The 27,630-nt window shown below is 41.8% G+C and overlaps 1 protein-coding gene across 1 annotated transcript in view; it reads right to left on the bottom strand.

Moving 5' to 3' along the window:
* LOC112560236 (guanylate cyclase soluble subunit beta-1-like) overlaps nucleotides 1-24,848 on the bottom strand; it is a 54,929-nt gene extending 30,081 nt beyond the window's left edge. Inside the window, exons 1-2 of the mRNA XM_025231922.1 lie at nucleotides 23,661-24,848; nucleotides 11,412-11,485 (exon numbers count right to left, since the gene is read on the bottom strand). Coding sequence (XP_025087707.1) covers nucleotides 11,412-11,485; nucleotides 23,661-23,663 — 77 coding nt within the window. The 5' untranslated portion in view covers nucleotides 23,664-24,848. The remainder of the gene's footprint in view (nucleotides 1-11,411; nucleotides 11,486-23,660) is intronic.
* Between the last annotated feature and the right edge of the window lie 2,782 nt (nucleotides 24,849-27,630).

The raw sequence follows: 27,630 nt of genomic DNA, 5'->3' as shown, positions 1-27,630 counted from the left end.
CGAAAGACTTTGCCAACACCTTAATAGTGAGGGATAAAGATTTTCTGAGCTGGAAAGCCAATGAAAAACTAAAGACCTTTGAACGGAAATGTCTCCCAAGATTACCTGTAATTTTGCCGCGCGTGACGTGCTGCAGGTTTTGTCAGTAAATCATAAATCTTTTCCCAGTCCCTCCTTTGTGTCATCTCTACGGTTCCCCCTTTTTCTTTTTGTTTTGTGTCTTTTGAGCAAACAGGCAAAAGGGCAATCAAAGGAGACTGAAATACCAAGCGGAGGAGTGAGAGGAAATACACCTCCTTCGTCTTGTTTATGTGTCTTTGCCTGGCTGTTATGTAATACTTAAACGTGATCTCCCTCATTGTAACTTGCAAGTAAACTTCCTTTCATAAAACATTTTATGAGAAAGTTTTAATGCACTCTGTTTTGTCAAAATAGCAACATAAATAACACTCAGGAGAAAAGTTTTGTTTGAAGAAAGTATTATTGTCAAAAGGTTTTAAAGCATCAATTACTTTTTCAAACATTTTAAATTGTTTGAAATACCTTTGTATGAAATATTTTGCAATTCGACCTGCGTGTATATATATATATGACATGTTGTTATGTTTATGATTATATTGTATTGATATAATGTATCTTTTGAATATCAATAACCTTCTTTGAATTATTTACCGTTTAAATACATTCTACATTTAAATTGAAATATATTGAGAGAAATTTTCATCTAAGATACCCCAGCTTCAACCCAAGCTGTTTTGTTTCATTGCAGATTTCTCAGTCTGAACTGCTTTTTATCACCTGAACTCGAGCTTACACACACGCAAACACTCAAGAATGCACGCGCGTACTGTTGCACTAACATCTTTTTTAACTATCTTCTGCTCATTGAAATATTTCACCTCTGCGCACAGTAAATGACTTCCAGCAATTCCCATCCAAACTGTCAGATAGCTTTTTAGGATTTTGTTCATCGGATAGAAAGACATCCCACTATTTCCCCATGGAAAACGCGCCAAGAAAATAAAAAATTTTGGTGAGCAGCAAACATGTGAAAACTGCACGAAAGAACCAGAAACGTGCTCTAGCAGCCGCTATTATCCTTGCTGCCCAACAACAACAAAAAATAAATATGAATAAAAATGAAGTGGCTATCCGTTTCTTCTTAACCTCTGACCAGGGAGATAAGAGTTAATGCCGTTCATTCGTCCCGAAACGGTTCACAACAGTTTTCTTAAACATGACTATATTTTAAAGACTCCAAACTTTAGTTTTATCTTTGTTTTGCTCTACATACCATTAGTAGCCAAACACATATAAAGTAGGCCTGCAAGTCTGCTGTCACTGACAAAACTCGACCTAGCCGATTCTTAAAATATCTGGAAAATTCTTTTAAGGAAAAAAAAATGAAAATCGTGCGTGTCAGATGTAAAGGGTTAATATGAAGACCAGAAGGATCTGGTACCATGGAACTCGACAACCTGGGAAGAAAAGAAGGCAAAACAGAGCTTTGCCGATTGGGAGGGCTTCGCGGTGGCAATATCGCGATCAGGAGGCGACTTCACCATCTCTTTCATCCACGCCAGCAACCGTTGCTATGCCGAAAAAAAAAACCTGACTGCGACTGGCTTCGTGCTTTGGAATACGCTGCTCTGAGCTACATTCTTTGATGTTCTTGTGGCCGGAAGTGGGAACTGGCAGGGCATTGTTAAGGTGGCGCCACTTGACAGGCTGCGATCTGCAGACGACAACGTGGTGGGGGATTCGGCAAGAACGGTCTGCGGCTTGTCGGTAATTGCCACGTGCTGCTCACACCATTGTTTGGATGCTCATGTTTCTGGTGCTGTGGGACAAACGATGGGACATCATTATTTACGAAGGTACCGACCGTTACCATGTAGAAGTTTGTGCTCATCAGTTCTGGACTTTTGTCCAAATGATTGCCATCGTTAATAATTCTCCCAGTTCCACATCATGCACAATTAACATTTTGTACACCTTCCTCAAGATAACCCCAAAATTGTTTAGGATTCCTCTCCCGTACTGGCCACAGATGTCTCCCACATTGGTCATATCTTGTCCTGCAAGGTGCCCCTCGTGGTCTAAGTTTCAAGTAACAGCATCAGTGTTTCAAAGATCGCGAGGCAATAAATGCCATCGAGAAAAGGATCGATCACTAGGGTTTCCCATGATGGCAGTTACTGGAGTTTCATCCATAAAAGTAAAGCCGATCTTCCCGTTCTTGTTTGATGCTTGTACATACTGTATTGTAAAATGAGAGCTTGCTTATTTTACTGAATAGAATAGGTATGAACACATGACGTTGAAACATACCTACCTGTATTTTTTTACCTCTCTGTACTGTTAACCGCGTTTTATGAATGCGGTATTCCACCATCCTTGCTTTATTTTACGACTATTACCCCACAAGCAGGCATGCGCATAAACCAGGGAGCCTCAAGTGCAGGCAGGAGGGGGTGCTGTGATGACTCCAACGATTAATTCTGAAAGTCAACCCTAATGGGAGGCTGGAGGAGTGGATAGGGGAGGATTCGCGGGCTCGGGGCCAAGTGGCCAGAAAAAGTCAACCTGACCCTTCTCCCAACCTGTGCATGTCAGCCACTCCTCCCGAGCTTCACTGCGGCAGAGGGTAAGGTAGATGTACTGGTGTTAACAACTTTCCAGGCGCCAGAAGAGTGCACTAGGTAATCCCTTGCATTTCTTGAGAGTATTCCACAGCTAGGGCTACAAGCCTGGCAAAATATGCAAGGATGAAATGAAAAAAAAAACAAGCTTTTGTGGAGGACATGAACTGGTTCGCACCTTATCGCGTGGAGCGGCTTCAAAGAAAAATTGCAGCACAACGCTGTATTTACACTGAGAAAATGCAGTATTGTAGCCACTCCATTGATCTTTTTACATCCTTTATCTAATTAATTTTTGGCGGAATTGCGAAGCTTTTCCATCTGCGCAAGACGAGACCCCATTCTTCTAACTCCTTCAATATGAAAAATATTTGCGAGTTAGTTTGCAGAAACAGACGAAAATTAAAGGCTAAATTTTCATTTTACAATATTTTCTCATTATTTACCGGGAAAATGAGAAAGTCTGCAGTTAGATGGAGGGAACGAAAATCGTACAAAGATTAATCTATATTGCGCACAAAGTTCAATGCACCCCAAAGAACCTATTTCACGGCTGTCAAGTCCTACATACCCTCTTTTTTCTCATTCCTCCCTCTTTCCTAGGGACAGCTTTCTGCTACCAAACGCAGTCATTCAAAAAAGGGCGTTGTCTGAATGTCTGGTGGCTGGAGGGGCAAAGCAAAGTACCTTCAGCCATCAAGTCATATCGAATTTTCATCTGCACAGGCCGCCGAGCTGTTTTGGTCGTTGGAGAGCAAGCAGAAGGCATCAATTCCTTTGCTGACGTGTACAAGAGCGTAGCGAACGTTTGTCGTTGTGTACTGTGCACTGGTGGGCGTAGCCTGCGTCTGTCGCTGAACTGTAGATTTTGATATTTTCATACCAGCTTGTCTTCAATTCTCATCCTAAACTCTCTCTCTGTCCCACCCCCGACATTTATATTATTTTTGCACACGTGGACAAATGTATGCACTCTATGATGGAAGACAAACTCAGAAGAATAAAAAGAAACGAAAGCAAAACCTTATCAGGAAGAGGTATATTTATGATCGCCTTCACAAATGATAAAGATTATTGTCATTATCATTGTATTTATGGGAATTCCTACTAGTCCTTGATCTTCTGGAGCCGCTACCATTGCGTCGATTGTTGTTTACAGTTTTTATCCAATGGGGTGAGATGCAAGATGCCAATAACTCCTGGGATTGCAAAATCAACTTTTCATTTCAACCTATAGTTTCGCCTCGCTAGTCGTATGTCTACTTTTACTGCTTGGAACAAGAACTCAAAACTTAACGACACAAGATGTAAAGGCTAACTTAGGAAACCTTCAGGTCGCAAAATCCAACATCTTGGAGTGAGCTCTGCTAGGATTCAATGATGTTATCCCAGCACCACAGAAAGGTTATGTCACGTCTCTCTGTACAAGACAAAGTTGGTGATAGGGATTAAGACCTTTTTCTCCTCACAAGATACCCCAGCTTCAACCCAAACTCGAAAAGAGGGTAGATTTGTCTACTCGGATCATGGCTTTCCGTTGCAAGGCCTGTGATCACGTGCTCCATCCACTGTCCACAAACCTCTCCATGCACAGACATGGTTAGAGCCGACTGTTGTCTTGATTACATCCCATGCCAACTACCTCCAGTGTATTTCCTGTCTGGCTGACTTTAGTCGTGCTAGTCTGCGTTCAGGTATATAGATATTTGGCTTGCTAATAGAAATAAGACCGCCATCTTGCCGCGACCAGCCATAAGAGAAAGAATCGCTAAATTAAATTTTGCGCTACTTGCGAAGTCTGTTTGACTTGGCTGTCCTGCCGGGCTTGCAGGCAATGTACTTTTCCTCAAAGTAGAAGTAATTTCGCTCACGAATACCGCTGGTGAAAAGGTTTGCAAAAGGATCTACATCAGTAGATATTGGAGACGAAGAGGTCTAGTGTGCCGTATCCTGTCTGTCGGCTTTGTCAAGAACAGTTATCGTGAAAATGGATCATTTCAGTTAGACGGTTTTTTTACTGAAATGACCCAAAAAGCAAGCAGACTGCTATTTTAAAGTAATAAAACTGTCTGGACAAGTATTAAGCAATATGGGGAATTAGTTCTCAAGCCGTAAACAGAAAACATTTAAGTGATAATTTTATGTTTCATTCTGAAATTTCGACACTGGGTTCACTATCACGCAAGGTAGCATTTACAGCTTCAAAATATTTTAATACTCAAAAATATTTTCTGATTTTGTGTGTTGTGTATGCGTGTAGTATATGTGCATCTTTGTGAAATTGTAAAGCAAGCAGCAAGGAAATCTTCGCAACCTCCTTTCTGTTTTCTTTCATACTCGATGACATCTCTCCTTTGCACAAATAACACCATTCTTATAATTATTTCCATTCTATTAAACGTAAAATTAAAACTACAATATTAAAACTTTAACATCCTGTCTTTTTGGTAATATTTGCAACGATATAATAACCGATGGTTCTCGTGCTCGAGTTGCAGCAGAGTTACAGTTACACCCAACAGTTGCCCCAGTGAAGAGTTTCTCAAGAAGACGAGATAAGCGAAGAGTTTTATCATCTTCCGAACAGATGAGCATATGGCATTTGCGAGACTTTTAGGGTCATTCGGGGTCTTTTTACAGTTCTGCGCAGATTGGCCAGATAAAATGTTGCAGCTGCAAGTCACGTGACCTGTAGACGACATGATGTACAGGCCAGAAATCGGGAGAGAAGCGCACTACGGAAGCAATATAATCTGTGGATGCGTCCCATTGAATGCTGGGAGTCCAGATAACAGAAGCAATTTCAAGGATGACATGACACCTTTACAGCATCTCAGCCAGTAACCTGATGCGAAAATATGTATCAGAAAAAGGAAGAAATATTTCCGTGCTACTATTTCTAGCTTTAATGGAGGTTTTTTTCCTCCTAGTTCTGCTACAGGTAGACTCTCTCCTCACACACACACAACCACGCTCATAAATATACACACATATGTACTAACGCAGGAATCTGCTCAAACACGTCCACTAATCAGATCCTTTACTAATCGATGAACGCGTTGACGGACAGTTTTAATTTGTCCTTCTTTTCAACTGCATTGATTGAAAAAGTAATGAACATCAAACTGCGAGGGTATGCTTTATCGTTAAATCTTATAGTTTTTTTTAAGAACTCTAATTAATCTGGGTTTTTTTTCACTAGTAAGAAGCGAATCATCGAAGGAGTAGTTTGTCACGTGCTAATGACGTCACTGTCGGGGGGTCAGAGGACAATTGTCTGACCCGAGGAAGATGTTTCCACAGAAGGCCCATCAGCTGTCGCCATCAGCTTCATTCACTGACGGCCTTTAAGATTTACACTCACTCGGGGATGGGAGATTTCGAGCATCAGGACCATCTGCGCCTTCGGGGAATAAGATTTGCAGCTGTTGTACATCTGAGTTTTGTTTCTAAAAAAGACTTAACTGACACTTCCAAAAAAAAAAAAAAAAAAAAAAGAACGATTTCTAAGAACAAACGAAGCTGAGTTGTCTAGACTATCTTTTATTAGTCATTCATTCAGGGTAGGGTTTGTTTGTTTTTGTCGTTCTGCTGTATTTATTTTCTTCTAACAATCGTGCATAACTGTTCTAAAGAGACAAGGCTTCATTTATTAACAGATTATAAAAAGCAAGATGGTAGGGAAGCCTGATTGTAGGATTCCAAACACCTCAGGGAAAAGTTTAAAATAACCTCAAGAGAGGTCTTTAAAAATCACTGAAGGGTAAAAAATATCAAGAGGAATCATCGTTGTTACGTCAATTGACGATCAATGAATGAGATTGGGGGAGAAAAACTGTCTTGGAGACCGCCGATGAAACTTAAATGACTTTCATCTTCTCCTTTGCTGCAGGCACCGCCAAATGGAATTGGAGCTGGAGCAGGAGACACGATGATCTCGTGGTCTGCATCACGCGAACAAGCTGGACGATGTCGACTTCAAAGACCTGTGGCCGGGTCATGATCTGGGAGCGCACCTAACGCTACTCCAGTCCTCATCTCTTTCAACTCCACCCAGGTGTCATTCAATCCGCAGACTGCGGCTGTTCTTTAGCGAAGGGCGATGAAAGAAAAAGCAAAATTGCTCCCTTACTGCTTAATGACGGCCATTTCTATTCAACTCGAGCAATAACCTTCTGGAAAAGTCGTGCTGCTTTAACGGGATTAAATGACACAGTTCCTCTTGCTACCACTGAGAAGTATTCTCTTGTGCACAGTTGGGTTTAAATCCTGTCTCAGGAAAAAAAAAAACTCGGCAGTTGGCTTGTTTTATTGTTAAATACAACAATCATTCGACTCGTTCACCTTTCTTTTTTTACGCCCTCTTCCTATATTTATATATATTTACCGTTAAACGAATCGTAGATGATTGTAAAACCGATTAAGTCAGCTCTGAGGTAGATGTGTTTTTTTTTTCACTTCTGCTAATGCCATTTAGTACAAAACAAAATGAAAGCAGAAAATTGCTGGCACATTACTATAAAAAAACAAATCACTCAGTTTCTTGGAATAAAAACTTTTAATATTTCCACTAAAGATAAGTATCATAATTTTGTGAGAAGTACGACAGCTCCAGAATACTCATTTCTACTGTACAATGAGGGTCCGTTCCCTAGTTGACAATTTTCTTTTCTTTATTGTTATTTATCTTATTTTATTCAAACTTGAGTAGTTGTTTTTTTTTTTAAATTGAGTGTTGTTTCAGTGTTTCTGTTCCAGAAAATTGCCAGTCTGATCGGTCCAGTTTTCCACCAAGTTGTGTAATGTGGGCTTCGAGCTTTTCCAAAGTAACCCATTATACAGACCGCTGGGATTACAAACCACTTAAAAGAAAGTGAACTTCCAACTCCACCACCTCCAAGAGACTTTTCTGTCTGTTTCAAAGATAGCTATCGTTCATCACTATTGCAAGATCTCCTTTGAGAGCAGAAAAAAAGACATAAAAAGCAGACTCCTCTTTCTCTGCAGCAAAAACCTGTTGTCAATTAGAAAGCCTTTGCCATTTTGTTCTGTTAAGGTTTTTCCTTCATGGTCGTTGGAAAAATACAGTTTCCTAAATGATTAAAATAAATCATCCCAAGAGAAATTGATTGGCGTGTCCTATGGGGCCATTGTTTTCTTAGTTTATCAGTCCTTGTGTCATCTTCCGAGATATAAAAAAAAACAGTACGGTGCAAGGACTCCCAGTGTACCGATCAACTAGTACAGGCCAATACAACTGATTTCTTGTACCCTGTTATTCCAAATCAGGGTAGAAGGAGGGAGCGGATAGTCTAAGTGGTGTTTGAACCCAAAGGTTACGCGTACTCGCTGGTTCGATTCCCAAACAACGCTGTGAACGTTCTCCAGTTGACTCAGCTGTGGTCTAGGTGCAGATTTATACAATGGGATTAGAAAGTTAAGCCAGCGAAAGAGAGGAAATGGGAACTCCCCTAAAAAAATCTGACAAGGGGCAAAAAAATTAAAGCCATACATCATAGTTTCTTACAAATATAAGGTCGCAGGACTACATTTTCCTTTAACCTCATCCCATTTACGTGGGATATAGCAAACGTGCTATCAATTCCATTTTATTTTATAAATCCTGTCAGGGTATTTTCACCTTTTGCTGTCTCTAAATTACTATCTTCTAAAGTTGTTACAACGCGGTTCATGTCACCATTAATTAACATCAAGCCATCTAAAGCCACAAGGGATTCTACATTTCAACAATGAATTTACCTCAAAACATTCAGAGTACAGGCTGTGTCTTAAATTTGACGATGAATAATCTCTAAAGTCATATATCGTGTTGACAGCTATTTAAACTGAAAAACCTGTCTTTGAGCACCCGAGTCATAAATCTTTCCCGCGGCCATCACGAACCTCGATCCTCTTTAATCTGCTCGCCTTTCACATTTTTTTAACACAAAAACCAACAAAAAAGGGGCAGGGCCCCGCAAATCGAATGGCGCGGTGCTTTTGAACAATCAATATTTAGCCTGCGTGTTGATGCGAGGAGCTCTTATGTCATTGAAAACTAATTTCAGTCCCGTCCTGACAGTTCGTCATGCGCATCGATGTCCACGAGATTATCAGAGCACTAGTAATCGACCTCGCTCTCATACTTAATCGCTCATGTTGCACGGAGAACTTTCTATCTCGTGTTTCGCCTTTCTTTGGCGGTCTTCCTCTGTCTGGACGTGTCCGCTCACAAAGCTAGAAAGAAAGAGAATAAGAAAAACATATTTTTTTGCCTTTTTCTCGTTTCTATTACTCTTTCTATATGTGAAGGATGTGTGTAAGGCAGGTGAGGAGGGGACGCGAGCGAACAAAGAAAATAAGACAAGTGGAAGGTTTATGAGTCGGAGACAGACATGAAGTCCTGACTGAGGTCGCCAAAGGCCAAGAACAAGTAAAGTCTGGATGCAGAGCTGGGAGCCACTTGCCATGACAGGCGGGCACGACCGCACTTTGATGTGCACAGCACGCATCTGACATTTGTTCTCTAACGATGATTTGTCGAATTTAGTAGGAAAACATATTTCTTCGCGACTGTTTTATTTTTAAGTCTGAATATAGGGAAACGAATCTCTGTCCAAGCTGTTCGCGAAGTTCTTTTTGTGTCTTCGAAGCCAAGTCAAAGGTTTTAAATCAGTTTATAAAAATGTTTGTGTGGGAGATATGTATTTTGATGAGAACGATGCTGGACAAAAGAGTTGATCAATTATAAAGAACTGGCTGGAAACGTAGTTTTTGTAAGTAAGGTAGGTTGGTTGGCTGGCTGGATGCTTGTTTGGTGTCGTTGATATTGAAAAAAATCGTGACTAGAGAAGGGTTAACAAATTCAAATATTTGCTCATCCAGATGTTGTATGTCAATGTACCAGATGTTACTTACCAGAAGACATAGTAAACTTTCCTCGCGAGACACGACCTAGTAGCTATTTTCAGAATATATTTTCATTATAATTGTATGTTTATGTCATTACACACTAAAAGTCATCTTGAACATCTTGCAAAGAATATTTAAGATCTTTGTAAATTGGCTTAAATTTATCAGAACACATACGATGCACCAGGATTCGAGGGATAGAGGAAAGGTAAGAATCAATAGAGATGAACTTTACATAAACTTTTGCTCACTTGATGACCTTTATCAGCTTGATTATCACAACGACCTCTACTTCACAAACACAGTTGTCTTTCCCCCGCCAGTGCCCCACAGATTGTTTCTACATAACCTTCATTGAATGGTCATGAGGTGCATTTCATGGCCAGACAACAGGGATTCTGTCCACCTTGCCAACAGTAAAGCGACCTCAAAGCAGTAAAGAGAAACAACATCAAAAATTAGTTCAGTGCCACAAGGAGACCTGGAGTCGTAATCACTTACGTCCCCTGAAGAATCGAACTATCCGGAGGTTTGTGGGATCAACGGGCCATCATGAAATGGAAAACACACAAACTTGATCCTTCTTGATGATGTCCCGGCTGGTTGAAGGACCATTAAATTGCCAATACATGTGTGTTTTATTTTAAAGAAGGGAGGAGGAGCCCTAGGGCCATCGATCTGTGACTTGAGAGTCCAGACAGTCAACACTCTGCGATCGGTTATGGGTTAGTTCTTTTGGAAGACAGGAAATCGCTATGCACGCAGCATCTGGCGCTTTCAGCTGATGTCTTCCTGTTCCAAAAATATTCCCATTTTTACTTTTTTGCCAATATTGGCTGTTATTTTAAGTAATGGAAGGAACAACAGACATGGTAGTGTCATCTATTGATAAGCGCGCACACACACACAAACACCATTCTATGGCAAAACAACCCACACTGAAAATATTTCTCGGTTCAAAGTTTGAACGTCCTGATGAACCACTGACTTTTCAATCTACAAAACCTGAATCAGTAGGATGGGGATTGCACCTTATTTCTCACCAGCAACTATCACGGGTACACCGATGGTCAGGGTAGCCGAGATCTGACCTCAGGTCACGTGCACCTCACTGTACTAGTGACGCTCATGACCGTTGCCTCACCGAACCCACAGCATGAGAGAGCAAAGTACCCTAAACAGTTTCTGCAGCAGCTTCCAAGAGCCTTCCAAGTTTAACGGACACGCAAATGCATTTACGTGTTCATCATTTTTATGCCGCATTAACAGCTTTCCACTTGGTCGGGCTGGACGACATAATTTTTCGTGCACACTCCATTGCAAAAATCGCTTTCCCAAGCGAGAGTGGATTTTTTTATCGTCCGGGGAATGGAATAGCTAGAGCACTGATGTTCAATTGAACGTCCCTCCAGTCGACACAACTCGTGGAAATTGGTACCTGACACTGCAGAGGGATGGGTAAGGAAAGATAGCGGAGGACAGAAGATGGGCACCGACCTAAAAAAAAGGGTTGGACTCATGGGAAGATGGTGGTTGTGGTGGTGGGGTCTCGAACACCTCAATCCCCTACGACCCAAAGATAAGGAGGGGAATTGGCGATTGACACAGGTTTACAAAGAGGGTGCGCAGTGGCCCGTGGTAAATCGTGTTTACTTAAAGTAACACCAGAAAAAATGCCGAGAGACTTCATGATGTATACATTACCTCAATGTAAAAACTTTCTATTTTCCTGAGTAGGACTCTCTGCCTCACTAGCTCATTGACTCAACATCAACAATGACTCATCGACTCGCTCGATGACTCATTGACTGGTTCACTCACTGACACACTGACACACTCGTATAATACTGATCTTACTTGATTTTCTCCCATGCTTCCTCTCCAAAGTTCCGGAGAACCAGCAACTCCAAGGCGTAATTCACAAAACCATACTGAAAAAAGAAAGAGGAATAATTGTTTGTTGTAGGAATTTAATATAAAAGTAATCTAATCTATACAAAAACATTAATATAATAGCTTCTATTATTGTCTGAAATATATTTCAACATCAGTCTTTTAGAGCTCTATCTATTATCTCTGTGTGCACATGTGTACGTGTGTGTGGGTGTCTGTGCGTATGTGTGCTCAGTTTTTTCATAACGAGCGGACTGGCAACAATTTACTGTTAAGAAAATATTTTTAAAAATAAGAACAGATCTTTTCATTTAATTACCACCTAATTTGATCCTTGGAAAAGGGACTCTCGGTAGAAACCTGGAAGGAATTTTAATGGTAGGTTGAAAAAAAGCAGAAGAAGGATAAGAGATAAAATGCAGAGAAAAAGAAGGATGAAAAGCAAGAAGAAAACTGTCCGAGATGCCATCGCTAACGAAATCCAAGGAACATCTGACCAATTATACAGATGATTGTGAGAAGAAACAAAACACTCTTTTAATACATGTTTGCAATTTCTGTGAAAATTTATTAAACGATGACAGCTTGTCAAAACCATAGTCAGGCGCTCCTATGGGAAACAACTGCACCTTCATCTCCACAAGGTTTATGTTTATTCTGGGGCTAGGGAAACCACTCGTCCTCAGTGGGTTCTTAGGATCCCTGGATCAAGGATTAGTTCGCGATCTGCTTATTTTAAAACTCCACCCGACGCATCCTTAACAAGTACATTCTGGGCTCGTTGTAAGAGCGCCTCGCAAAGTTCTAAGAAAAAATGTTTTGACGAAGATCACCGAAAGGATTCTACGACCTTTAAAAACTAGGTATGTGTGGAGCAGGATGGGAAAAAAAAATCGAGTTTTAAATTCATGATTTACAAGGAATCTGCACTTCAGAGAAGTTTTGAACTGCCAGGCGAGGACAGACGAAGGGAAAGTAGAATAAAATAGGATAAAAATGAAGGTGAGCACGCGCTGGAACTCGCTCGTGCGTTTTCAGGGACGCGAAAAAATTGTGTATTGTGACTAAAATAACCGAGAGAAAGAAAAAGCAGACAAACCACAAATACACAGCGAAACACACAATGACAATTGTATAAATACGACGATAATGTATCATGATTCAGATTAGTGGCTAGAAATTTTGAGTGTTGCAGACAGAAAGAGACGAAAAAAAGAGGATCCACGAAGATAGAGAGATTGAAGAAACAAGCAGCTATTGAGATGCAGACAACAACGCTCACAACGCAAACAACGAGAGAAAACAGAAGATGAGTTTGGTGGCTATCCTCTTGGTAGTCCGGTGGCGCGTCTGTCTGTGTTGCAGACGGTGCCAGACAAGCTGCCAGCCAGGGTCTCGGCGGTCCCAGACCATAGGGGGAGCAATGTCTGCACTGTCCTCCCACAACAACCGCAGACGGCATGTCGATGAGGTCGGCTGGTCGCTATGCTTGTGTTGATGAGGATGTCGGGGGATCAAAGGGTGGCTTGTTTCGCCTCCAGCACAAAGGTAGTGCTTGTACTGGAATAACCTGGGCTCCCTAAACACGAGAGTGCTGCTACAGCTATCAGCTCTTTTATTCCTCCCTCTCTCCCTCCCACATCTGTACTCCTCTCTCCTCTCTCTCTCTTAAAACCGCCATGTACTGGGCAACTATGATTCTTCAAACTCAAAAAACTTTTTAACTTCTTTGATGTATCATTTTTGACTAACTCTTTCTGGGTCACTGATTCTTTTTTCAAAAACAGAACCACATGCACACCTGGGTATGCTAGGAGTGCAGTTCATTGAAACTATTTTCCACCACCATGAACTCGCTGGACCAGCTTTGTTATCTCAACAATAAGTTAAAGAAAATTACCCGGGTTAGAAGATCAAATATTTTGGCCTTTACCATCATGATAGGGGATGATGAATGATGAATAAAATGATGGATGATGAACGGTGTTATGGCGGTGGAGGTGTTTGCGTGCTAGTCACTTACTGTAATTAACTTGCGCTTTTCTTATGGCTTCAACTCAATTTATTTTCTGGTTTACCCACTACTGTTACCAGCTTCATATTTGGAAAGCTCTCCAGTCGCCCCAGTAATGATGCACAGCCTCCAGCCTCTGGTTAACAGCTGCTGTACATTGCGGCTAAAACTCAACTGGGGGAAAATGGGAGGGATTAAAAGTAGGCTTGTTCGAAATTTAGAACTTAACAGTAAACAAGACTGCCCACAGGTTCAAAAACATATTTATAGTCGTTTCGTTCGAGTACAACGAGGGAAACCCATCCCCTTCCTCTGGCAACCTGTCTTCTTGATTGGTAGGCAACTTGAATGGTTGCAAGAGTCCGCTGCATTATCATGGGATGTTCAATATAAGAAGTGCCAAATTCTTAAATAAAATCCAGACGTGCTAATATATTACAATATTTAAAAAAATCACACGCACGCACGCACGCACGCACGCACGCACGCGCACGCACGCACGCACGCACGCACGCACGCACGCACGCACGCACGCACGCACGCACGCACGCACGCACGCACGCACGCACGCACGCACGCACGCACGCACGCACGCACGCACGCACGCACGCACGCACGCACGCACGTTTTCCCCAAAGGCGGCAGGTAAGACATCGAACAGTCCGCTGAGTATAGCGCTGACACCTGATTGAAGTAGCCACAAGATTGCGAACACCTAATTATTTCTTATTCACAGGTGCAAAATTGCCGAAACCAGGTAACCACGATGGGGGTTTTATGAGTGGCTGGTCTCCTAAACGTCGAGGCTGGCAGGAGCCCGCAGTCGACGCCAGGTAATTAATTAGACTTCGGCACGTGGCGTGAAAATCACCTGCACCACGGGAGTCCTGCCTGAGTGTGATGGTGTTGGGTCTACACTCCCAGCAGGTGCAGCATGAAATTATATCTACCTGTGGAAAACATATTCTAACTTCGCGCCAAACAACACAAGCTCGAGGGCTGCTGGTGCAAAAAAAAAAAAAAAGAAAAAAAAAATGTGAAGGTGTACCTTTGTTTACTGTTTATTCTTCCCGGTGCACCTGCTTAACGAGCACGATCATGCCACGACCTGATGAACGTCTGTTCTGTGTTTTCATTAAACTACATGCATGTTCCATGTTCTGAACAAATTTACACGTGTTCTGAACTAAATGTTTATTTTTGAGTTCAATGATCTGAACAAGGAATATCACACACATACACAAACACACACACATGTAATGTTTTAGACCAAAGACATAAATATGTATCCGTTGTTCTAAAGGACACGAAATGCTTCTGATATTTAACATTCTAATGTCAAAAGTATTTTAATTTTACTCCCACTACTGTGCAAGAAATGATTTTATTTTATCGTCTGCTTCTCTTCCTTCTCAATCTGATATCTCACTTTCTCCCACAAACAGCTTACAAATGAGTTTGTGGGCCGACTAGGTTTACTTGAGGAACTCACACTTCAGTTGGCAAGTTTTTCCAGACCCCTCCTTTTCTCTTGTTAGCCCTGGGTCTGTCTCTGGACAGGTTAGGTCGGAATAAATACCCCGGCGTGCTGTTGACACAAGTGTAGCAAATCACAAAATCGTTGTCTGGAGAAATTCATTATGGCAAGCTTTCCCCCTGAATATTTCTGACACTTGTTCCTCCTTCCCACCCACCCCACAACATAAAACCTGTCGATCTGTCCACAGAGAGAAAAGTTGAAAGTGCCAAGCTGTTGCCACTGCTGCCATAAAAATTTTAAATATGTGGGGGGAGCAAAGTATCACCAATAATTGATGGTTTGGAAACAGTCAAATCTGTCGATGGATCAGGTATTTGCTGCCAATGACTCCCCTTCGAGATAGGGGCAGTTCAATTGTGCCAAATCAAATCGGAATCGACTTAATTTGTGGGTCTCAACCATGGAGTCACAGGAAATAAATTTGCATCTTCGACATCACAAGGGAAGAGGAGGAAGAAAGGTAAAAAGAGAAGAAAAAAAAGACATTTTCTCTTCTCACGACAAAAGCCTATAAATATTACAAACTATATCATTGCTGTTGAATTCAAAGTATGTTTCCTCGTCTTCTAAATTATCACCTAAGGACGGTGTTATCTATTTTCTTCCAGATATGATTCATATAATTGTCGCACCAAAAATATATCTAGAAATAGCTTTTATTACTTAGATGTACTTAAACAATTTCTGGAAACAATGTAATCATTCAGAATATTATCAAGCAAAACAACAAACATAAGAAGCATGAAAGGTGGAAGAACAAGATGAAGGAAATGAAAAGAAAAAATTACGAGAATATCTACTTTTCTGTTTCACTTTTTTTCAATTTTCAACAAACACATTACCAGCCAACGGCCTCACGCTTTCTCGGTTATCGCTCGGGTCATCGACGACTTGCGATTGGCTGACTGCCCTGCACTGCACCCCTTCTTCGACCTCTCGGTTTCTCTAAAGCAAACTAATTTAGCGACGACCAGGGCTCATCCATGATTACACCATGGGAAATCGAAATCCGGATAATGGGATGCAGGAGGAAAGCATATCATTTGAGATTAAGCTAGGAATGCAATTACCACCCTGCCAGGAAAACACGGAAAAGGAAAGAGGAGACTACATGGAGATTAAAAAAAAAAAATGCGGGAGAAACAGGACAGAATAAGAGAACAAAACTGTGTACCGAGTGTATCTTGCCTGAAAATTCTCTACCAACAAACAAAAAAACATTGCCCAATCAATCCGTCAATAGACAGGAGTTCGAAATTACTTCCTTCTGTATGGTAAACAAATGGAATAATAAAGGAAAACATCCCCAATAATAAAAAGTATGTAGTAGTGTGTGTGTTTTTGGCTCTGTATGCATGTGTTTGTTTGTCTGTGCCTTTATATATATTTACTCGCATGCGTGCGTGTGACAAAGAGACACGGAACAAAAGAAAGAAGACTAGGTAGAGATCAAATTGTTTAAGGTACAAAAGAAAGTGCTGAACTCAATCTACATTGATAGTAAGAACTTTTCAATTTATATTTCTTCACAGCGGGGGTGTATCTCTTCATTTTGTTTCAAATTTTATTTATCGGTTCATTTTTAGGAAAGGATGGCCAACCAAGTGTGACTCGTGGCCAGTCCAGGCACACGGCAGTGAAAGAGATATTCATCGTCCTATCTAAACTCTTTTAGACTGTATTAAATGTACCGAGTTCTCCTGTCTTCCAAGCTCAACCAAGTGTTTTTGGGTTTGAAAGGTTTTTTTACAATAATATCTAAAGGCTGAGACTTGTCTGCATAGAACTGTTAAATAAACAAAACAAAACAAAACCAATAAAAACTGAAGCGAGTCGGCAATCCACGACCAATATTATGATGATATGGAAAAAGCTTTTTTTCTATGATAACTTTGTAATGTTCAAACAGGCACGAAAAGGCTGTTAAATGAAAAAGTGAATTGCTTGAATTTATAGGAGAAAAAAACTTTATGACTAAAGATGAAGGATAAGCCAACATAAACATATTTCATGACCGAAAGATTTTGTGTTTGAGTGTCAATACAGAAAAATGAATTTAATGTTTCATCCTGGAAAGTAGCATATTCTGTTTGGTCTTTGCGAGATGGCCGAGCATGGCAAACGGGGAAACTACTACCTGGAGAATGGATAAAGCACTTCCCTTTGATTCCTTGTTGATTAGTCTGTAGCGCCGTTGTTTTTATTTGTATTTCCAATTCTGCGTGAATGGGTTAATGATGTTCTGCATCGGTGTTTCTTGCCATATGTTTAGCAGTAAAAAAATGTTTATCAATCTTACACGGGTGTTTTGTAATCTCCAGAATGTGAGTCCTGCAACAAAGGCGTGTGAACAGCCCGCGCGGGATGCTGGGAGCTGCTGGCAGCAGGGGAGTAACACAGGTAAAGTAGAGTGGTGCGTGTGATATCTCACATGAGAGGTAGATACAAAAGTTCACTCCCTGATTAACTTATAGCAGGAATACGCATGATGACCATATGGTAAAGATATAATGAAAACAGCAAAATGAAACACAATCTACAAAAATATTACAAATAGGTAGGTAAAGGAGTGTTGTGGCTTAAAAAGCTACAAACCAATCAAAATCTTAAACGAAAATCTAACAGGACAAAAAAACTTAAATCTGATGGCAAAGCTCTATCCTCTTTAAAAATGAAAACAAAGTTTGTAGATGGGATGGACCTAAACAGGTATATGGGGAACAAGGATGAGCTGTGGTTGGCATCAATGAATTTCCTCGTTTCGACATTTACTTGTCAGTAACTTTGTAAGACTTGAAGATTTGGTAAGAAGATGAAGAATAGGAGAACCTTGCTGGATCGATTTTTAATCTAGTCTTCTTGCACTTTATGACAACATCAGGTTTTCTGGGGTTTTTTTTCCTTCTGGTTTATATTATGCATGAATATTACCAAAAAAACGGAAATGTAAACTTGTCCTATATTTATGTTCTTTGTATATGAAACTTGAAGCAGGTACAAACTGAAAAAGCACAGTCGGTAGTCTATTGTTGGCGTGGAACGCATCAGACTTTTATATTAGCGTGCGAACGACATCTTCCCTCTGCACTCAGCAGCAACAATCTATCACTGAGTGCAAAAGCAGCGAGGAGAAATTTAATGAAGATGCATGGCTTTGTTTTGGACTTGTTCTCTTGCAGTTTGTGAACTTGCGTGCGTGTGAGCAGCGGTTGGAAGGAAAGCTGCAGCAGTTGGAAGATCAACATCAGTAAGAGCCAACATTAACACGCAACACTGCAGCTGCCAGCTAAACCCAATAAAAAATAAAATAAGGAGTCAACAAAATACCTGCAACATAAGAAGCCAACAAAAACCAGAATCCTCGTTACTTCTCAACGATGTGAACGATTTAGGACTCGATAAAGTGAAAGGACAACAATGGCAATTTTTTTAAAGCGTGATGTATTGTAAACTATAATATCAAACTATTAAAATAAAGTGATGGAAGGTCCACAACCTAAAAGATTAAAAGCTCACATTGACAAGACACAAGACCTGTGTCAATTGTTACTGTTCGAACCTTTACAGTTTTGTTTCGTTAAACCTCCAGAAATTCAAAGTCCTGCGACCACAGCTGATGCCAGTTGTCCCTTCCAACATTACAACAAACCTTGTAGAGCCATACCGTGGTGTATCAGAGCAAGTCTCTCAACAAACTTACATCCGACGATGGCACGATGAAGCCACGAGGGCGAAGTGAGCTGCCGGAATGTGTGATTTCGCGCCTCACATACTTACTTCCCTTGTGGGCCAAAAACCCGCAGTGCAGCAAGGAGAACAGGGGTGATCATTCATTATTTACAAACTTAGTAACAGGTTATCTTATCCCGACGCTAGCAAAAATATAACAGATCACGCGAGGACACTTTTTAGGGGGGTTCCTTTAATGTACCCTGAAAAAAATCTCATCACAGCCTTCCATTCCCTACTCGCCCTCCGAGCTGTGCTTGACGTCCCGATCAGAATCTCACTCAGTATTTTTTTTCTTTGGGTTATTTTTTAGTTTGCCAGTTTGGAAGTGTAGGAAATGTGTGAGAGAGAGAGAAAAAGGGAGAGAGAAACTCACAGAGAATGGTGGAAGGAAACAGCCGAAAAGATCGTGTCTCCTCATTCAACTCGCTGGATGTTTGTCACCCACTCAAAACCTTTTTCCACTTTAAAAAGCCACTTGATATGATAGGCAGTCTTTTATAGTGTTAATCCATGGATATGACCACCAGCTGAGTTTTAACAATGCAGATGACAGGATGACTGAGGATTCCCACTTCTCCTTCTTGACTGTAGATTATTTTCTCAGGTGGTGTATACTAACTGTTCTCCATTTCTCCTGCTCATAACGTACTCTAAAACCATTAGTCAATCAATCGATGGATCGATGGATAGGGCCATATCATGTTTAAGATTTGTCTACCCTGATATGTGTCGTGAGTTCATTGTGTACCGGGGTGGGGGGTGGCTGCTGGGTTCGTGGTGAAACGGGGCCATATAGATATAGTCAAAACTACTTTCGTTCCTTCCATCCACAATACACCACCACCCTCCAGGATCAGGACACCCGCTTCCCAAGGTAACGATCCCCTGATACTACTGACAACATCTGCATTACATCTTAAATCACATGCACTGAAAACCCCTTACCCCTTTCCAATCCTAAAAGCTATCTGAAGGTCTCTCACCTCTTACTGTCGAGTAATAATCGCTCGTGTTACCTCGTCCTCCATGATGGGAGGCTACAAACTACAAGCTGACACCTCAGGTGGAAGATGGATTGTAATTTTCAAAGTTTATCTTTCCTTTTTATCTGGTCTAGTCACTTGCTAAACTGCATCGACATGAATAGTCTTTCTAATGAAAACATTTCTCTACCACCACCACCTAACCTTTCGGGTCTTCATTCCTTTTCCTTTCCATTTCATCATTTCTCTGGCAAACGTTATGCATAATTAATTAACTCCAACTAAAAACTTATATCTTCCGTTATTGGTTTTGCAGATTCAGCTGGAAGACTAAAGAAATCATTTCTGTTACATGACACTACACACGTTTTTTTTAAAGTTTAAGCATAAATGGACAGCGGAAGCAACAAAACTGTGTTAGAATTTTTATTTTAATCAAGTGAACGACAAGTTACAAACAAAAGGGGCGTGGTGTTTTGTGGCGATGTGAACATTAATAAAATGTTTTAAACAGATCAATTAGAAAGCGAAATAATCGAATGTTCGCAATCTTTTGCTAATTTAACTGGGGCGGAGGTAAGGACGATGAACTGTTTGCAATCGTCCGTAACTTCGTGATTACAAGAGATGGGTTACTTATCGGGTAATGATAACACACACTTACACATCTGTCATGTCAGATATGCTAGTACTGTCAGTCTGCTTTGCTGAAGATCGAGGGATTTCAATGAGAGACCAAATGTACGAAGGCTCAATCAACTAATCTTAATATTGTTTGCGCAGGTGAGCTTTCTTCATGACTGTCTTACCCACGCGCTCCTGTGTGTTTCTGAGTTTGTGTGTGCGTGCGTGTGCCTTTGCTTACGTTATGCGTGTGAGCATGCGATCGTTTGTTTCATTAAAAATAGGAAGTAACAATTGTAGGAAAACAAGTCATCACAAGATTCTCAAACAGCTTTCCCTAAGGATGAGCTAAATTTAGCAAACCCTTGCATCTACAATATAAAAAAAAAAAGAAAATCATGCGAACAACACCGTTCTCCCTCTTTGTTTGCCTCACCACAGACTTAAATCAGAGACATATTTTTCAAAACACTTGTCCGTGGCCCCAGTTTCCAAACCACGGTCTGCGCCAAAATGGCGCCGCGCACGCGTCTCAGGGGCTGGTAGGAGTTGTGGATGGGAAGAAACCTGCTCTTTGCTATGGCGCATGTAAACTTGGGAAGTAGTGTTCCATGCTGATCTCACTTTGCAGCGGAAGAAAAGCTATAATTTATCTCCCTTTTTCTTAAATGGCAGAGAGTAAAGCGAAAGTTTAAACAAAAATGCGATTAAGCAACAACAACAAAAAATTGGCTAGGGGATGAGCATCCTTACTCCTCCACATCTCTGCATACACTTGTACATATATTTCTCCTCACATCCTTTTATTTACACGACAGAAAAAAAACGACTCGTCCGGTAGTTAAGCAGTAGTTCAGCCTCGAATAGTGAACTGTAGCCGTTACCATACCCCGCTACCCCTTGCTGACGTAGTAGTCGAACACGTACCTGACCCTACAGAGGGTTTAAACGAAGCGCAGGAGAGAACCCCCAAAAAATTGTTCCAGAGATAAGTGTTGTCAAAACATTGACTCCTTGCAGCTTGAAAAGTCACGAGGCTGCCATAAACTCACGCATTTTTGCATTTGTTCTTGTGTCATTCATCTAAGATCACTATTCCTCCCCACCCACCCCATGCACGCGCAGTAGGTACTGATGTCTGTTTTAAACTGCTCGAAACCTATGTCTTGTCCAAGTTTTAACTTTTCCTGAAAACAGCTCACGATTCTAAGAGCTGTCAAGATCACGGAATTCGTGCCGACATTAGGGAGGGACCGGTGAGGGTAGGGGTCCCCCTCACTGGCCGCACGGCAGCTCGTTATCGGTCCCTTCCTGCTGGGAGTGACGTGCTTGACTACAAGTTCTGTGACGTGCGTGAATGGCACGGCTGGCCGGCACGTGCTCTAGTAAATCACATGACCATAGCATGCTTGAGTTGCACAGCTGGCGGTGACGTCATTAAATTACACAGCTGGTCAGACGTGGCGGAAGTAACAACGGTAACCGGAAGCAAGAAGAAACGAAACAAAAAGTAAACCGTTAGATTCTGTCAGGTAGAAACAACGATCAGTGTGTTCGTGTGCATTTGCGCGTGTCGGTGCGAATGAAAGAATCACATCATTAATGTCATCACACTTCAAAAACATTTCCTTGCTGTCATTTCTCTTGATACCTGTCTGTCTCCGTGTATGGGATGGGAAGTTCAGTGAATGCTTCATTCGACAAGATAGAAGTCTACGTTTAATATTGATGTATATACGTCTCCGAGAGGTAGACATTCGCATTAAAAATGGGACTGTCGAAGAGTATTATTTGGTCTTATTAATAGCAGAAGTGGATAATTTGATAATTTGAAATATATAGTCGGTTGAGTGTACATACGTTCGTGATGGATTAGCTCGCACCGGTGAAGCAAATCGCTCACACCTAGTCAAGTACACCTCATCTGAATAATGTAATTAGTATAATTAGAGTAATTGACGACTCTTAAATAAGACTGTGAAGGTAGCCAGAATCTCTGGACCAAGTCTTTTCTAGGTTGACATGCTTTATGTCATCAATCATGCTTTGCCGGTCTCAGCTGTACAGTGTTCAATCTGTTCCCTCCTGTATTACAGCTCACTACAGTTATTTAAGTCGTTTCGCTCGATTGTTGCGTATCGAATAGCCGCTAACTCACAGAAGTACAATAGAAATAAATTAGAAATCAGGTGTGATCCATTGGAGTCGAATGACAAGCTAATTGGGGAAGGAAAAACAATCAAACAAATCCTTCACGCGCCTTGAATCAACCATGCATTGGAGCATGTTTGTTTACGTGGAGTTTGTTGTTATGATTACTCCAATAGGAACACGAGATACAAGAAACATGAGAGTCAGGAAAATTTCAAAACCTAACGATACAGCTTGGAGTACTTTATATAAAACAAATACAACATCCTAAAACTCGAACTTATATGAATCAGGTGTTTGTTTGTAGAGAGCTATAGCGGCAAAGTTGGGAAAAAAAAGCTACAGGACATGATTGTAGTCCTTTTGTGGGACCTTGCGGCAGCCTGTGTTCTGTTTAGCGGGTAAAATGCAAATGTGTAATCTTATCGCGCCCATACATCTGAAAAAAAAGGTTGATTAGCGACAGCTAGCAAACAAGTCAAGTCAGTTTTCCCCTCGAAGAGTTTCCGCACCGTCCAAACACCGAGCAATGTCAACAGAAAACCTGAGGATTTGGTTTCAGGCTTAAAGTCTTTCTTTGATTACGGACTGAGGCAGTCAATGGAGGTTGTTTAGTTTCCCAACTGCTAACAACACTGAGTTACGATAGTGGATTCAATGTGAGGACTTCTAACGCAGCAATAAAGAAGGTTGTGTGAGTGCGTGCGTGCGTGTTCGCGAAGGAAGCTGTCGGGACAAACGAGTGGGCGAAGATCTGTAGTCCGTGTGAAGGTAGAAAGTAAAGATATATAATTCATGTTTGATTTTTCCCCTCCCCAAAGCCTTAACATAGCCAGAATATTCCTCCATCCACACTGCCCCTCACCTACGTCGCCGTGAATTGATTTTTAAAAAAAGTTTGTCACGCATGCGCAATGGTAAATCCGAGCTCTTGATATACAACCACATGGATTTTACATTCTCTCTCTCACGATCACTCAGGTACATTTCCTCGTCGTTTTACAGAAAGAAACGAAAACATAATTATCCATATATTTGCATATATCCACATATACACACACATGAACATACACACAGATAGAGAGGGGGGTGGGGCAGGTGACTGCGCGTCGCACGCACCACGCAAGCCTCTTTCGCTCCGCGCGCACGCACACCCAGCCTCGACTCACCATGCTGTGCCGCCGCCTCTCGTCAGTAAATTGCCTCAGCCTCCTCGGCTTCTCTCGTCTGGCTTCCTCTTCTGGTCTGCAGAGTCTCCCACCACCACCTCGGCTCGCAAGGAGACGAGAGAGACGCTGGCGGTGCAGGCCGCAGACAGAGCACGCCACCCGGCTCCACCCCGCCTCTTTGCCAGCCGCCTACCTGTCCACCCAGCGACAAGACCGATCGCAAAACTAAAAAAAAAAAAAAAAATCGCGATTGATCAACACAAGAAAAGTCACCACGTCGACACCTGCTGGGTTGGCGAAAATAAGATTTTGAGAACGGAACTTCCTTTCTTCTCTTCTGGTTGTTGGTTTTCTGACTCCCACCCTCTTTTTTTGTCGTGTCGTTATTCCACCCAGCGCCTGACTTCTCACCAGTTTGCGTGTGCGAATCGATGGCTGGTTTGTCAGGTGGAGGAATGTGCGAAGGTAGGTGAGCTACGTAGCGGGACTCCACCTCAGGCTGCTGTCACGTTGTGTTTCTATTGTAGTCCCTCCAACCTTCTTTTCTAACGAGCTTGCGCTGCAGTCGATGTCGTCTGCTCCACAGCCCCTTTCAAAGGTGTTCAGTCCTGGCGAGATCGAAGGTAAGAGACCGAACAAGGGTGCAGGCCAGGCCTCAAAACAGTTCCGCTTGAACGAAAAGTCTGCTCATGCAGCTGTTTAATCTGGTGCCGAGCGATTTCAATTCATGGAAGGCACCCTTGAAAAGGGAGCTCCGGGAGTCTAACTGTTTAGCAATGAGAATGGAAAACGGGAACAAAAAGACGAGTGCGAGGAATAAATAAAATATCTATATAAATTTCCAAGGGGTGGGGAATGGAGTTTCCGTCCTTTGCACCCGTAAAAGCCTGGGCCACTAGACAATGAGAGGGATGTATGTGAGGAGATATCACGTATCACTGATCAGGTAAAGCCGTGCACACACACACAAGCGTTCACTAGCTTAAGTCGGCGAAGTGAACACGTGAACAACAGCGAGCACATATCAACTAAATAAAGACGCACCGCCTGGGGTCAGAGGTCAGATAAACGACCAGAAGGCTGAGACTCGATTGGCTTTTGACAACGGTATAGTAAAGGTTCACACTTGAATGAAACTGTGGTCGCCAGGCAGCGAGGTGATCCTCCGCGAAAAACGTGCGAACGGCTGGTGTGAGAGTTGAGGGGCCTCGTCGCGCCGAGCTACAAAACTCGAGCGCTAACAGTCGCTGAATCGTGAGAAGAAGTAGGGTGATGGTGGGCGAGAGGAGGAAGAAGAGGACAATAAAAAAAAAAAAAAGCAGTGAGAGAGAAAGGGTGGGGACGGAGAAGGTAGAAGGAAGATCCATACGGATGGGAGTAGAATAGACCAGTGGGGGGAGGGGAAGACGGAGGGAGAGAATGGCTGGGTGGAGGCAGGATGAAGAAGGGAGACTTACGGCGTGGGCGGTTCGATAGCGCAACGGTTTATGCCTGTTACCAACACAGTGAGAGTTAGCTGTCCTGTGTTCAGATCTCGTCTAGGGCACGCTGTTTTTTGTTGGTTTTTTTTTTTCTTAGTTGCTGACTCGGCATAAAACATTAATTGAGCCCAATCCCCCACTCCAATTCCCGGCAAGCTGAGGGTTAACACCGCCATGTTGACTACCCAAGTTTGTTTCCAATTCGCATCGCGGGTGGGACCGTGTGTTGCTCGCTGAGCGGCAACTCGTCTCGCGTACCATTTGATTACAGCGCCTCGTGGGGGCAGCGTTTACAGGGAGGTAACAAGTCAAGTGAGAGTGAGTTGTCAATCTGTAAACACCCTGTGTTACCTACTCCGTCTTCTCCCCTTCCTGCTTGTGTGTGGTGGGGGAGATACGTGCCTTGTGTGTGTGTAGGGGGGGAGACACGTGCGTGCTCTGAGTGTGTGTGTGTGCCATAATTTTTAAAGCAAATTTAAGGAAGTATATTTTCTGAATTACGGTGAACTCTGTCCCCTGATTTTACAGCCTGAAACTAAGTCAGACTAGACCCACGCACACACGCGTACACACACACACACAGTCCGGGTACCAAGATCAACCCGACATACACACAGGACGACACACAAAGAGATGCTTGTGGCTTGATGTCAATCTTGCAAAGTATCTCACATGGGCCTCACCTTTATATACATAGCGGACCACCTCGTCGATGATTGCCTACGGATCATTACCTGTCACGACAAAAAGAAAATTAAGCAGCTTTGTAAGATTGGTAGGAAGGCGGACAGGGGGGTGACTAGATAGTGGGGGAGGGTGAGAGAGAAAACAAGGGTCGGTCGATTCTTTTTTTCTCAGATCTTATCTAATTTTGCTATTTAATCTGTCAGCTCTCTCTCCTTCTCTCTCTCTCCTTCTCTCTCCCTCTGTGTTTGTGTGTGTTCCGATCAATCAGCTCCACGTGGAAAGCACTCTATTCGTACTCAGAGAGCTTTTAACAGCAGGACCCAGTAAACTACAGACTACAACTACACACCACACTCTTGCAAGGACCGCAGACCCAACTGAAACTTCATACAAGGCAGATTTACAAACAAACCTTACATTTCCCCGTCCTCGTGTATTTACTTTCGATGGAAACTTTTAAGCTGCGGAATAAAAGAGGATTTCGACCTCCACACAAAAGAATAAAACCAGCGGTGGAAGGCTTTACAATCAATAAAGATGACTTTTGGGGCTAAATACACTGGTGTCTGGCAAAAAGCAGACATAAACAAAGTAGCTTTATGGGGGACAGAAATGAGTGGCAGCCATAATAGTTCTGTAAATTTCAAAGACAGAATAAGTCGTTGTTTGCACTTTGAAACAATCTGTGTCGCAAGAATTCAAATGCACGAGTTGTCCTTTCTTGATAACATCAGATGGCGATCGCGCGCGTGCGTGCGTGAATTAATGAATGTTCGATTAACGGTGATGGAGACACTGAGCGACCAAAGCTGGTATTTAATGTGTTCAACAGATACTCAGCATCCGCCATCTCCCTTCGTCGAACCCAGTGGAGGAGACCTCTGATAGCAGTTCCAACTGAAAGTGTTTGAAGATCGAGTCCTTGGAGTGTTGTGATGACATACTAGAACATAGCACAAGTATATTGATGGGTTTTGAAAACTTGACTACGGAAACTCAAAAATCTTTCACTGGGGTAAGTGATGATGTTCTGTGTACTTGTCAGCGATACAACAATGTCCAACATAGATGATGAAAATGTTGTTGCCATATTTGAAATTCTGAAGCTGCCACGGATCAAGAATTAACTGTCATATTATTTTCACATTATTTCTGGGTGCTACTCGTGCACGACTTTTATTCTATTTGTAGTTAGTGTTTTCATTGTTTCATTTATTTGATTTGTAGTAATTTAGTAATTAGGTAAAAACAACTTTACTATGAATGTACTAAAAGAAGAGTGAAATGATGTTAGAAGCAACTCTTCATTCCTTTAGTATTCATCAAAAAGGAAACAACGATAATGCTTATACATAACACGCACACACACATATGTTTAATTTTTTTAGACACAACCAGCATTGTCCCACATTTTCTAAGATATGACAATAACATCTCTGACTATCTTGCATAGAAAGATTTTCATGGCTACACTTGCTAGTTGATTATTGTTTGTTTGTGTTTTCATGTTTGCTTCCTTTTTTCATTTTTACATGCCGGATGTCTTGATATTTCGAGAGAATTTTGTCGAGAAAATAATTCTACTTTCATTTAAAATGTGCAAAAATTTTGGTTCTTCACATGAGCAGCTACTCGTTTACCAGAATGTCTGTCTGTCTCCACGACTTTCCTCTCCAGTTTCCATCCTTTAAATTTTGGTTGGCAGCTTTTTCCACTTAGAAAAATCCATATCTTAATTATTTCACCTTCACAAAAATTGCCACAACGTGTTCAGAGATCTCCATCAAGGCTTATCAAGCAAT

The sequence above is a fragment of the Pomacea canaliculata genome, linkage group LG3 (assembly GCF_003073045.1).
Source record: "Pomacea canaliculata isolate SZHN2017 linkage group LG3, ASM307304v1, whole genome shotgun sequence".
In the NCBI taxonomy this organism is placed as follows: Eukaryota; Metazoa; Mollusca; class Gastropoda; order Architaenioglossa; family Ampullariidae; genus Pomacea; species Pomacea canaliculata.
Note: the sequence above shows the minus strand (reverse complement) of the source record. Positions and strands in the feature narration are given on the sequence as shown.